General features: G+C 42.0%; 2 protein-coding genes across 2 annotated transcripts in view; one reads left to right on the forward strand and one right to left on the reverse strand.

Moving 5' to 3' along the window:
- DPP6 (dipeptidyl peptidase like 6) overlaps positions 1-14,344 on the forward strand; it is a 719,037-nt gene that overhangs the window by 479,218 nt on the left and 225,475 nt on the right. The window lies entirely within an intron of this gene.
- LOC114197987 (large ribosomal subunit protein uL23) lies at positions 3,208-3,704 on the reverse strand. Its single transcript, XM_028089215.2, has one exon. The coding sequence runs from the start codon at positions 3,695-3,697 to the stop codon at positions 3,227-3,229; it is 471 nt and encodes a 156-aa protein (XP_027945016.1). The 5' UTR covers positions 3,698-3,704; the 3' UTR covers positions 3,208-3,226.

Genomic DNA, 14,344 nt, shown 5'->3' on the forward strand with positions numbered 1-14,344 from the left:
TGAGTTTTGCTGGCACGCTGGTATTTTTTGGCTTCTAGAAGCATCACCCTGATCTGTGCCTTCATCTACACATGGTGACCTCTCTGCATCCCAAATTTCTGTGTCCGAATTTCTCCCCTTTATAAGGACACCAGTCACGTGGTGTTAGGGCCACCCTAAAGACCTCAACTTGATTACGTCTGTAAGGTCCTTGTCTCCAAATAAAGTCACATTGTGAAGCACTGGGAGTTAGGTTAGGCCTCCAGCCTACCTTTATTTGGAGGGGGATGAAGGACACAGATTTAATTCATAACCCAGAGTTAAGAAAAAATAGAACATTTGGTGATTATCTTTCATTTAGGCTTCTATTAAAACAGTGAGATATTTGTTTACCAAAATCAGGACTAAATGACAGGCCGATGTTGTCTGTAAATATGTGAGACTGTGACTGCATTTCCTAAATATACTGAAGTTTCAAGTCCTGAATCTTACACCAAGAGACCTAACTCAATCAACGTTCCATAAAGCAAAATCCTTCTTATAAGGGAAAAAAATAAATGTCCTGGTTGAAACACTCGGACATGGAACTTCTGGATGTGAACCATGCAGATCAAATGTTTCTTCAGTGGGTATTACGAGTTCACACCTCCTCTAGCCATGGCGCAGATCCTGCACACAGTAGCGTGGGCTCCCACATCCTCACCTGGTCTCAGCTGGGCCCCCAGTCAGACGGTAACGTCAGTGTCCCTGATATCAGGGACGTCTGTCACAGCACTAGTGCACGAAATTAACAGCTTTGTGAATAGACTGTAGAGACTCTGAAGACAGAGACCCTGGATGCAGTCAAACACAGTTCCAGTAGAGTCTTGCCAAGTCCCTGTTTGTAACTCAGGGAAGGACCCTGTTGGCAGGTCAAATGTGCCGCTGGCTTTCTTAGGTTCTGGAGTTCGACACAGCCACACTGTCTCTGAGAACACACCCAGCACGGTGTGCACACATCTTTAAGGGAGCAAGGATGCTCAGAGAACTCTGTAGGGTCTTTATTGCTTCTAGTGCATCATGTCGTTTTTTAATCTTAATTTTATAAAGCACTGCTTGACCTATCAATCGTTAGGAACCGCACCATGAAACCACCACCATACTGCTAATGATCAGCCTTACCATGGACCCTGGAATAAAGGAGCTCAGGGGTGTAGATGCTGTGGGAACAGTTCACCGCTGACCTCTGGAGGGGCGCTGCGGCGGTAGGTTTGGGCCTCTGCAGGGGGAGGTGATGGCAAGCACCGTGGGTGTGCACAGTGTTGATTTTGCTGACCGCGTCTTTATAGAGCAGTGTGTCCTTGCAAACGGGAGTGACTGAAGTCAAGCAAAGCACATAGTGGTGCCCTGGCGGGGAACTCTGCTCTCTGTAGTGTGAAATCCAGGGCAAGGGAAGGCCCCATGATGCATATGCGTGGCAGTCCCACGGGCCTAAGAACGCCGTTCTTTCTGAAGTTACAAAGTGCTCTCGTATCGTTAACCTCCTTTATTTCACAAAATACCCGTGAAGTTGACAAGGGTGAAGATATTATTCTCATTTTATATGGGAAGAAAGTGTGAATTCGTCTAGATAATGGAATACTATTGAGCCCTAAAAAGACATGAGCTTTCAAGCCATGAAGCGACATGGAGGAGGCTTAGATGTGTAGCTCTCAGACAAAGGAGCCAGTGTGAAAAGACTACAGTCTATGTGATCCCAGCTCTATGACATTCTGGAAAGGGCAGTACTGTGGGGACAGTGAAAGGATCAGTGGTTGTCAGAGGTTGGGGGGAGAGGGGTGAATGGGGTGGGGCACAGAGGGTTTTAGGGCAGTGAAATCACCCCCTATGATCCAGAGTGATAGATCCATGACACCATACATTTATCCAAGCCCACAGAAGGTACAGCACCAAGAGTGACCCTAAGGCAGCTGAGGACTCTGGATAATGATGGCACGTCAGTGTTGGCTCATCGATTGCACAAACGCACCATGCTGCTGGGGGCTGCTGAGCATGTGTCTGGGCAGGCGGTACCCGGGAGTGCTCCGTCCCTCACACTCAGTTCTGCTATGAATCTTAAAATGCTCGAGAAAACAGAATAAGGCTATTTAAAAAAGAGAGAAAAACTGTGGCTCAGGTGGTTAAGTGAACATCTCTCCAGCCAGCTCTCCTTCAGCTGGGACCTTCTGCATCAGGGCGCACGCGCACGGGACGGGCCTCCCCTCTGTCCCTCCCGCTCAGCCAGAGCTGCCCTCCTCTGCGGCCGCTCCAGCCCTGCTCCTCTCCGCGGGGTCAGCCGTTTTCTTTCCAAACAGTCTCAGGGCCACTTGCTTTTGATTACCATTTGTGTCCTTTCATGTCTAACCTCTCCATACCTTTATATGTAAAGTGTATTTTTTATAGGTAACATGTAGTTAGGTCTTACCTTTTCGCTTTTTTTGTTTGTTTGTTTCTTTGCTTGCAGTTTGACAGTCTCTGCCTTTTAAACGGAATGTTTAGACAAAGGATCACTGCCTGTTGTAAATAAAGCTTTACTGGAAAACAGCCATGGACATTTGTTTTTGTATCCTCAAAGGCCTTTTTTGCATGACGGGAAGTAGTTTTGACAGAGACTGCATGGCCTACAAAGCCTAAAGCATTTGTTACTTGTCCCTTTAGAGAAAATATGTGTGGACCCCTCATGTGGACCACGGAGTGTGATGCAATTATCCACATGTCTTGGTTGAAATCTACCATCTTACTATTTGGTTTTTTGGTTTCGTGGTGTGTCTTTATTTGTTTCACATCTTGTCTGAGTTTTGGCTCAATTTTTCCTGTCCGCTTTGGGTTACTTGAGGTTATTTTCCCATTTTTCCCCTCCATTTTTGGGTTTTTAGCTAAAAACACTTTGTCCCACTTTTTCATGGCTGCTCTAAGGTTTGCCACGAGCATCTCCCCCTTATCAGGCTTATCTCCAGTTGACATGACATCACTTTACCTGAAGTGTTTCTACTTTACAACAGCGTCCTTTCGTTTCTGTTATAACAACCTTTCCAGTATTTTGCCACTTTTTATTTGTACATGTTATAAACTCTACAATGCATTAGTATTTTCAGCTTAAAGATCAAGTACTTTCCAAAATGATCAAGAAAAAATTGCTTTAGGTTTACCCACCTTTTTTTATTAATTCTTTTTTTTTTTTTTTTTTGGTGAAAAAAATTTAATTTAGATTTAGCCAGCTGGAGTCAGTTTAGATGATTCCAATTTTGTTGGCAACATCCAAAGCATCATAGTCAGGAGCCAGTCGAACATATGCCTTCTTCTCTCCATCAGGCCTGATCAAGGTGTTGACCTTGGCCACGTCAATGTCGTAGAGCTTCTTCACAGCCTGTTTGATCTGGTGCTTATTGGCCTTAACATCCACAATGAACACAAGTGTGTTGTTGTCTTCTATTTTTTTCATGGCTGACTCAGTGGTCAGGGGGAACTTGATGATGGCATAGTGATCAAGCTTGTTTCTCCTGGGGGCGCTCTTTCGAGGATATTTGGGCTGCCTCCGCAGACGCAGTGTCTTGGGTCGTCGGAACGTAGGTGACGTGCGGATTTTCTTTTTTTTGTGACTGTGGACGCCTTTCAGCACTGCTTTCTTGGCCTTCAAAGCCTTTGCTTTGGCTTCGGCTTTGGGAGGGGCAGGGGCTTCCTTCTTAGCCTTCGGCGCCATCTTCGTAAAAGGGTTTTTATTAATTCTTAATCTTTTTTATAGATACAAGTTTCCTCTGGCATCATTTTTTTTCTGCCCAAATAAACTTCTTTTAACACTGTAATGCTGTGAATTCCCTCAGCTTTAGTTTATCTGAAAAAGTCTTTATATTGCTTTCATTTTCTTAAAAAAAATATTTTTTGCTGAATAAAGAATCTCCAGGTTGATAGATTTCTCTCTTCTTTTGGGACTTCTAGCACTTCAGTTTTCTGGATTGCTCAGATTCTGAGAACTCTCTTCCATTCCTATCTTGTTCCTCTATGTGCATGTTTCTTTTTGCTTTGGCCACATTGAAGACTATCATTATCTTTGGTTTTTGGCAGGTTGCACATGAGGGGCACACAGGTAATTATCTTCACATTTAGCCTGCTTGGGGTTCTGTGGGCTTTATGGATCGATGTCCGTTGTGGTTCATTCACCTTCCCCTCTTCTCCTATTTCTCCCATCCCATTCTTCCTGTCTTTCTGGGATGACACTTACCTGTATGTTAGACCATATGTATTCTAATGGAGTTCTGGATGCTCTGGCCTGCTTTTATTTTATTTTTTCATCTTTGCTCATAAAAATAATGTTAGAGAAGAGAAGTCAGACACAAAAGAATACTGTCATGATTTCATTTCTGCAAAGTTAAAAAAAAAAACCCACAAACTGATCTGTGGGGATAAAAATCAGGAGAGGAATGGTTATCTTGGGGTTGGATTGGAATGGGTGAAAGGTGAATCAGGGTTTCACCATGTCTAGGAAAGGTCTGTTTCTCAATCTTTATGCTCATTACACCGAGTGGGTTCACTGCAAACATTCACTGAACTGTATACATGATTTGTGCACTTTCTCTGGAGGTGTTGTTCTTCAACTTAAAAATTTATTTTAAAATTAAACATCCCCAGGTATCCTCCTTCTAAAAGGTAAAATTTTGTTTATGTGTGCAATCTTCTACAAATGTGTCTTGTTTATATTGTTAGGAAATGCTCTAACTTTATGTTTCTCCTACATGAAGAGTCCATTTTTTATCATGATTCATTAAATTGTTCCATCATTTCCTGGTAGTTTTTACTGCAGTAATCGTCACTGACCAATGCTGTGTATGATGGCTTGTATTTGTCTTCACTTCTCTTTATCATATCAAGAATCAGCTTTTAGGGACGCCTGGGTGGCTCAGTCGGTTAAGTGTCTGCCTTCGGCTCAGGTCATGATCCCAGAGTCCTGGGATCGAGTCCCACATCGGGCTCCCTGCTCGGCGGAGAGCCTGCTTCTCCCTCTGCCTGCCACTCCCCTGCTTGTGCTCTTTCGCTCTCTCTCTCTCTCTCTGACAAATAAATAAATAAAATCTTAAAAAAAAAAAAAGAATCAGCTTTCAAATTCCATTAAAATCCCTATTGGTATGTTTATTAAAATCATATCGAATTATTTGTAGAGAATTGATAACTTATAAAATTGAATTACTCTGTCCTGCAGTAGCATATAAAACATAGGTAGGTCTTAGGTCTTCCAGTACAATTCTATAATATTCACCATAAATGTCTTACCTATTTTAGAATAATTATTTGTATATGATTTTTAAAGAGTGTAACTTCTTTCTTTTTACTCACACTTTACATAGACTGTTATCAGTGAATAGAAATGCTAATAACTCTTTAAGGTGAATCTTTTAATTAAGAGTGTTACCAATGTCATTTTTAAGTTCAATTTGATGGATTCTCTTGCAAACAATGACAACTTTGTTTCTTCTTTGACTTACCCATTTTCTTTGTTTGTTGTTCCTTTGCTTTTTGCCTTCCTGCACCAACTAGTACTTCCAGCCCAGTGGTAGTCAAGAAACCATGAGAGTATGATCTCTAGTCCTCTTCCTTACATGAGGGGAGTATTTCTGTTTTCTTCATCGGTGTGATTTTCTGTGTGCTTTGGTAGCTGCTGCCTAGAAGATTAATAAATACCACTTCTAGTCCTGGTCTTAATTTCTTTATTTTTGAATTATAAATCAGTGTTGGATTTTCAGAGGATTTATGATTCTATACATAAAAAGATTATATTTTTTCTTTTTAATCTGTTACTAAATAAAATTCCCAACGTTAAACGAATGTCATTGCATTCCCAAGATACCTTATTTAGATATTAAGTATTTTTTAAATACTCTTTGCTGGTTATGTTTTGGGAGGCTTTCTTTTTCTTTTTCGTTACTTATATTAGCAAGAGGGTATTTATTCCACCAGGGCTTGATTCCTTTGGGTCTTGATACTGTTGTGGTTCATTAATTCCTTTTAAACTATTGGCTTCAGTTCCTTTGATGATTACAGTTCTATTTAAGAATTTTCCTTAGTCAATTCCAATATTTGTTTAGAAAATCATCAATTATATCTGAATTTTCAAAATCATTATGAAGTTATTCATCTCTTTTCATCTGATATTTTTCTAAAGTAGTTATATCTCATGTTTCATTCCTAATATTGTTTGTCTCTTTTCTGTTTTGATTTTGATTGATTTTGATATAACTTTTCATGTTTGCATTGTGTTTAGAGACCTATACTTTCGTTTTTTTTCCTTTCATTTTTGGTTTCTCTCTCCTTAATTTCTACTCTTTTGTACTGCTTCCTTTCCACTATCTTTGCATCTACTCTATTTTTAAATCTTTGAGATGCGATCTTAGAACTAATTTTAGTCTTTTCTGAGGGAATGGGTATGGATCTCCCTTGGTTATTTTAGCTGCATCCACAGATCTCAAGATGGAGTGTTGGATTGTCATTCAATTCTAAATATTTCATTTTGGGGGTCACCTGGGTGGCTCATTTGGTTAGGTGACTGCCTTCCGCTCAGGTCGTGGTCCCAGGGTCCTAGGATCAAGCCCCATGTTGGGCTCCCTGCTCAGCGGGGAGCCTGCTTCTCCCTCTGCCTCTGCCACGCCCCCACCTGTGCTCTCCTCTCTCTGTCAAATAAATAAAATCTTTAAAAAAATAAATATTTCATATTTTACGTTATAATTTGTTACTCATGTATATTTCATTTCCAAATTCAGGCTTGCTTTTACCTGTGGCTTTTTGTCATCAGTTCCTAATTCATCACCACGCAGGGAGGGGACTCTGAGATACAACATCAGCACACACTGGAGAGTCCATAGGCCCCCTGCTTGGTCAAGTTTCATAGCAGTGATGAGTTTCTAAGCATTGAGGTAGAGTTCTGTTCACTAGCTTGATTTTTACGATTCCTGGTAAGTGTTGACTGTTCTAAAATAATGTTTTGTTTTTCCTGCATACCATGCTTTTTGCTTTTCTTGTTCCCTTTATTAAATTTTTAAGGATTGATCCAGTGTGCTCTATGGCTATTCTTTCTCTCTGATCATCCTGCACTCGTTTCCTGTGTTAATTTCCGGTATTTCCATTCCATCTTCTTTAACCCCCTCCAGTTAGGCCTAATAATCATTATCACTTTACACCGCCTGCATTCAGCCCTGTCTCTGCTCACCGTGGGCGGCTGCCTCTCACTCTTTCCTGGGTTCCAGCCCCTCTGGCCGACATCTCTGTGAACGTCTGTGACGGATTTACTGGGTCAGTTGTTTGCGCGGCTATCATACAGATAAGACTTTAGCTAGAATTCTAGGTTGTTTTTCCTTCCCTTTTTGCACGTGATAAGCCCTTTCCTTCTAGCCTCATTGCTGAGTATATAATTCTGCATACAATCTAACTTCTGTCCTTCTGTAGAAAATCCTTTTCTTTCCCCCGATCGCTTTTATTTAGGTCTTGAATTTTCACTGTTATTTATACATGTAGGAATTCATTTTTATTTATACTGCCCTGACTGGTTGCACTACTTTATGTTCTAAGTCTAAACAAATCTGTACCAGATTCTCTTCATTCAGAGAAAATACCTTCTTGTGTTCTTTCCTTCTAGAATGGCTTCTGTGTTGGAAATAAAATAAAGTCTGTATTGGACTTTATTTTATCTTATGTAACCTGTAATGTGTATTTCTATCTAATTATCTCTCAGAGCTATATTGTGCATGCTCTGTTCTAATCTACATTCCAGTTCATTAATTTCCTTTCAATTATGTTTAATTATGTTTAATCTGTTGCATAATGGTCCCATTAAGTTTTTATTTCCACGGATATATGTTTTGTAAAATCTAGAAATACTGTTTGGTTCTTTAAAAACTTTTTGAGCAGAGGGTGCAGATTCTTTCATTTACTCTGCTCACCTTCAGGGTGGTTTTTTTTTTTTTTATGATTGATTATTTTGTATCACAAGCTCTTCCTAAGGGGGCGTAGTTTGACTGCGTGGTCTTCCTCACCAGGGTGACCCTGTGAAGTGGTTTGTATGTGACTTTGCTGGTGCTGCAGGATTTTAACTTGACTGTGTTTATGTTAATTTCTCCCTGGAAGTTCCCTGACAACCAGATGGTGCAAATATAGACTCCGTATATGCAAAGGGCAATGGCTTTTGGTTCCAAATTCTCCTAGGAAAATCCTCAATCCCATGCACCCCACCCAGAACCCTGGCTTGACAGAAAACTGTATTGCCTGTATTCAATGATGGGAGAATTTTCTAGTCCCATTTTATCTTCTTCTTTTCTTTTCTTTTTTCTGGGGGGGAGTGGGGAGTGGGAAGAGGCAGAGGGAGAGAGAGAGAATCTCAAGCAGGCTCCACACCCAGCACAGAGCCCAACACCAGGCTCAGTCCCGCGACCCTAAGATCATGACCTGAGCTGAAATCAAGAGTCGGACATTGAGTGAGCCACCCATGTGCCCCAGTTCCATTTTAAAGGAAGGTTAATTCATATGTGGGTCCTGGCTTTTTTTTTAAGATTTATTTATTTGAGAGAGACAAAAAGAGAGAGAGCGGGGGGGGGGGGGGCAGAGGGAGAATCTTAAGCTAACACCATGCTGAGCAGGGAGCCTGACATGCGGCTCGATCCCGTGACCCTGAGAGCATGATCTGAGCCCAAACCAAGAGTCAGACGCTTAACCGACTGCACCACCCAGGCACCCCTGTGGGTACTGGATTTTTTAAGCGGTCTGCGGTTTCAACTCATGGCCCCATTGAGGCCCCAGGTACCTGCCCTGCCCCCTTGAGGGCATTAAAGCCTCACACCCCAACTGTAAGCCTGTATTCAAGCCTCACACCCCCATTAGCTGCCCAGGGTTAGGCTGGAACTTGATATTCTCATGATAAATTTTATCTTCATTTCTGGCATCTAGAGATTTCCCTTATTTCAAACTTTATGTATTTTCAAAATTTTCCATGATGTTGTATCTGTATGTATTCACTACAAGGGTGTTCTCCGTCCACTTAACATATTGGGAAAATCCAGTGGCATTTTTATTCTCTGCATTGTCCCTATAAGTGAGCCCCCATATGTGATTCCCTGACCCCTGGTGTGGGCTTACACATTTTGCAAGGCTTTCCTCAAGTAAGGTGTTGCATCTAGGATGCAAGTTTACAAGTCTGTTCACTAAGGGAATTACTTTGTAGCCATGTTTGTTTTGATCTGAATTCAGTGTTTTGTTTGTTTATACAAGCATCTTTGTTTTCTCTCCTGTACTTGTCCTCTAACATACTCTCCTGCATTCCCAAGTGCCTCTGGTACACCTTCCGGCGTTCCCGGATCACGCAGCACACACGTGTACAAACGCGTGTCAGCACACGCGCGCACACAGGTCCGCACGCACCAGACGTCCTTGTCTTACTGACCTGTGCCCACGGCCTCTCCGCTGGTCTTACTTTCCTGCACTTGCCTCCCCAGGTCCCTCCTATGTAAGCTACCTGTGGGGTCCGTGTTAGGTGATCTCCATGCAACATATTCTAACTCACATACTCCTTGTCCGGGCTCAGCCTTTACTTTCAGGAGACCCATCGATTCCCGTTCACCGTGGCATGGTTTTCAGAAATTACTACTCCTCTTTACATTCTCTTTGGAGCACAGAAGTGTCTGTCTTGACCTTCGTCTTCTACATCATAGATCACCATACAAAACTCAAGTCAACCTATACGTTCACTTATTCCTTTGCTTGGGAGTAGATATTCCCCGAACAACTGTCAGGTTGCTAGCGATGTGTTAGGTGCTGGATGTACACTGGTGAACATAATCGTCTCAGTCCCCTGGAAGAGAAAGGAAGAAGGTCCTGTTCCTGCTCTTGCTGCCACGTGGTCCAGCTGAAGAGATGAGATTTCCATTCACTCACTGCTGTGAAAGGAGAGATGCCAGTAGGGGCTCGCAGGCAACAGAAGACGTGTGGTCCCCGTAATTCCATGGGGCTTCCCTGAACAGACTGACTTGCAATTAGGTCTTGACAAAAGGGAATGTATCCAGTCCAAAACTATAGACGGGAAGGCATGTTGGGTGAGGAGAGGAAGTGAGGTGACCATCTACCCAGTGTTCCGTGGGGGTACAAAGAAAGAACAGCTTGTGGGGAGAAGGGAGTGCAGAAGTTGGGCCGAAAACCGAATCCCCCATAACTTGGAGGTGCCAGCTTTGGACAATCAATTTGTCATTTCTTGCAGCAGATGTTTCCTATTTAACTGAAAACCTCCTCTTTGAGTCCTGCAGTGCCTATTGCTTCTCTGGCCCGCATTTGATCTTTGATGTCGAGATCTTGCATCAGTGTTATATCAAGTTTTATATTGAAGCCCGTGGAAAATCTATTCCAGTTTGTGTTGTTATATTACCTGCATCCGTGTGGTGTGCGTGTGTGCAGGTGCACACAGGCATCTCTCCCCCGGGATTTCTGCTAGGCCCTCTTGTCCCCGGAGTGCACACTGATTTCTCACTCTTACCCACCATCTGAATGTCCTTTTACACCCCAGCAGCTTGGGTGGTGTCAGGCCCTTCTCGCTGGATTGTAATTTCCAACCTCCAACTTCTAACCTCTGTAAGAAATTGATGCTGAATCATCTTCTTTTCAGTTCTTTCAAACTTGGAATCTGAACGGTCTTTTAAACCCACGCTGGCTGCCAGTTAAATTCATTTACTGCACGAGAGCCTGTCTGGTCACTTGCCTGAGATGAATTTGTATCCATTATTACACATTATAGATGGTTTCATGCGGTTAACTATGCAGAGGGCCTAATGATACTGTGGTGGCCAGAACTGTTTGTTACCTAATGACTTCTGACTCACATGTGTCTTGTAAATGGTGTTACAATTAATAGTTCTTCCTCCACTGTTGCTAGATAAGGTAGGATCTTTTTGATGAAAGACATGGGTTAACCCAGATAAATGATGTTGCTTTTTATACACACACACACACACACACACACACACACACACACACACACACAATCTCTTTCCCCCCTTGCTTGGGAGCTACATAAAGACAGAGTCTTATTATTTCCATTGTTGAGAGGAGCACTTTACACAAAATAGAGGCTCCATAAATCTTTGTAGTTGCCTTCCCCCCAGAATTACCTCCTGGACCTCTCTGGGTATCTATGAATGATGCTCTGTCTCTGGGTTCTAGAAATTCTTTCTTGCCTCCTTATCTCACATAAATGTCCCAGAGAAGTTATTTTTCTTTACTACCACTCAACCACCCATTTCTCATGAATACGAGGTGCCCTTGTTCCTAACAGTGCAGCATCTGCTGAGACCATAAACGCTTGATCTTGCATGTGCTCTTAATTTTTTAAAATCAAACTTTTTCGTGCAATACCCAGTGCTCCGTGCAATACGTGCCCTCCTTAATACCCATCACTGGGCTAGCTGGGTGTTATACGAAAACATGGAACACTACATCAAAAATTAATGATGTACTGTATGGTGACTAACATAACATAATAAAATTAAATTAAAAAATAAATAAAATAAAACTTTTTGAGATAACTGTAGATTAACATGCAGTTGTAAGAAATAAGACAGAGGAATCCCTTACACGTTTTGCCCAGTTTTCCCGAATGGTGACATCTTGCAAAAGTGGAGTACAGTATTATAGCCAGGACACTGACATTCAGATAATGCATAGATCTCATGCAGATTTCCCGTGTGTGTGTGTGTGTGTGTGTGTGTGTGTGTGTGTGTGTGGTTCTGGGCAGTCTTACCATATGTGTAGATTTGTGTGATGTCGCCACCGTTAAGATGCAAAACACGTCCGCAAGGCCCCACCTCCCTTCCTCTAGCCTTCCCTGCCCTCCATCAGTTGTCTCTTGCCCATCTCTATAATTCTGTCATTTCAAGAATGTTCTATAAACAGAATCACAAAGTATATGATCTTTTAAGATTGATGTTTTCCACTTAGCTTAATTTCCTAGAAATCCATTCCCGTTATCAGTACTTTGTATACTGAGATAATATCAGTGGTTTTGTCCCTTCTGCTGCTGACTAGCTGTCCATGGTAGGGATCTAACAGTTTAATCATTTAGCCATTGAAGGACACCTGGCTTTCCAGTTTTGAGCTGTTACAAATGAAACTGCTCTAAACATGCATGTACAGGTTTCTCTGTGAACTTAAGTTGTCATTTCTCTGGCATAGATATCCAAGAATTCAGTGGGTGGATCATATAGTGATTGCATGTTTCATTTTTAAACAACTGCCACCATTTTCCAGTGAGGCTGTACCATTTTAAATGCCCACCAGCAGTTTAAGAGTGATTCAGTTTCTCCACATCCTTACCAGCATTTGGGGTTATCATTATTTTGTGTTTTAGCCATTCTGCTAGGTGTGTAGTGATAATTTTTAAATTGTACCTGAAGGTTTTGTTTTGCACTGCCCGTAAGCCAGGGAGTTAAGGATTGCAGGTGTAGTAAACCTCATTTGATAGAGGAAGTGAGGGGCTCAAATGAGCAGAAGCATATTTAAGGTCACAGGGCCAACCAGAGGTCTGTGAAGAACCCTGTGTTCCCGACTCATTGTTTTATGTGCTTCCTATTAACGAAGCTTCTAATGGATAGAAAACTCTGTTATTCCTAAAATTGTAAAGACTGGGCAGCCCTGCCCCACACCTTCTACCTTGATGCTAGAACATCACACACACTCAGAGGCTGCACTGCGGCATGTCCATCAGCAGGGGGAGAGGGCAGGCGCCAGGCACCTGCATCCAGGCTCTGCGTGCAGGACACTTGTGGGGAAACCACTTCTGTTCTTTTCATGTCCTTTCCATTTACTGGGCTCTTCAAAGCCACTCTCCCTCTGCTGCTCCCCTGCTCATGCTCTCTCTCTGTCAAACAAATAAATAAAATCTTAAAAAAAAAGAAGTAGGGCTGACACGGGTTAGCTTGGGTCACTTAGCTTCTTTAAGTGATTTTGTTCTCTTTGTTTAAATTTTCCTTTTTTCAAGTCGGTTTAGTTATGGGAAGAGTTGGAGTTTGTCTGAACTAGATGGTGATGGCGTGGGCCTGGTACGTGGGGAGGGAGGGAGGGAGGAAGGTGGTGTCCATTCTGTGTGGGTTGTTTCTTCTCCAGCAAACATTGCTGTAGCTTTTTTCCAAGCCAAACTCACGTGTGAGGGAAACACGTTTACCCTCAGTTCAGATTACTGTGCCTTGTTTTAAATGTTTTGTCAGGTTTTATGGCTCTGTCCTCTTTTCTCTGAAAAAAATGTCCTACCGTTCTGGGAAAAACATGTTATTCTGGACTATTTGGGGGTTCCTTTATTGCGTGTACATAAAATAATGTCAGGAGCAAAGCAGTCCGTAGAAACTTCAAGTGACATTCCCCTGGGAGTGAATGTAAACTGTTAATGTTTCCTTTAATTGAAGCATTCTGAGATGTTAGCATTAATCATCTAGGCCACTTTTATTAGCTAGCAAAGCAGAGAGGAGACGAGGGAAGACCTTAACAATTCTAAGTCATTTCTGTTAGACGTTCATTGAGGACTTGCCCTTGACCAAAAATTGCAAAATGCGTGAAGCATGTCCAGTATTGTCTCCCAGCCCCCAGAGCCACATGCCAACTTTGACAAGTCAAACTCCTGAAGACCCAGTTTCCTCATCCATGACGTGAAGATGAGAATTCACTTCCCTCGTGGTTGAGGTTTACCTGGACAAATACAGGTAGAGGCTACAAGTAGAGGGTTTCATGCAGCAGGGTCCGTCTCAGGCCCCGCAGGTAGCTGGAGGTCCCACATGGACAGGAGATCACCGGTCAGCAGTTAGAATGCATTTCCACGGGGCATTTCGACTTTGCTATACAAGAGAGTTTGCAGTGAGGCATATGGGACTGGACATCTGGAAGACTAGGTTCTTGCCCATCTTTATCATTAATAGATTTCTGGGACCAGAGACCAAAACCAAATAGCTTCCTCATTTGTAAAATGAGAACAATGGACAGGCGAACCTCTTACCCCTACAGTTTTAGCAATTATACATACTCTGTGAATGACAATAAATGTGCCATCACTAACAGTAAAAAAAAAAAAAGAAAAACCCAAAAAATAAAAACACTCTAGAGCCCACCAAAGCATAGCTCATATACCTACTCCTACAAATAATAAAAACCTTTTTTCCTTAGATTTATTATTCATCCTGGATTGCGTTCAAATTTCTTTCTAAATGACGATTATTGATTACATAATGAATTTTAAAATATTAAAATCCATTATCTCCTTCCAGTTTTTCTTATTGGAGTAAATATATGTATTTATCATTTTAACCTGTTGTGTCAGTTTAGTGGCATTAAGAGCACTCAC

This window comes from Eumetopias jubatus, unplaced genomic scaffold (assembly GCF_037043125.1).
Source record: "Eumetopias jubatus isolate StellerSeaLion01/CBP00866 unplaced genomic scaffold, mEumJub1_p1.0 scaffold_14, whole genome shotgun sequence".
In the NCBI taxonomy this organism is placed as follows: Eukaryota; Metazoa; Chordata; class Mammalia; order Carnivora; family Otariidae; genus Eumetopias; species Eumetopias jubatus.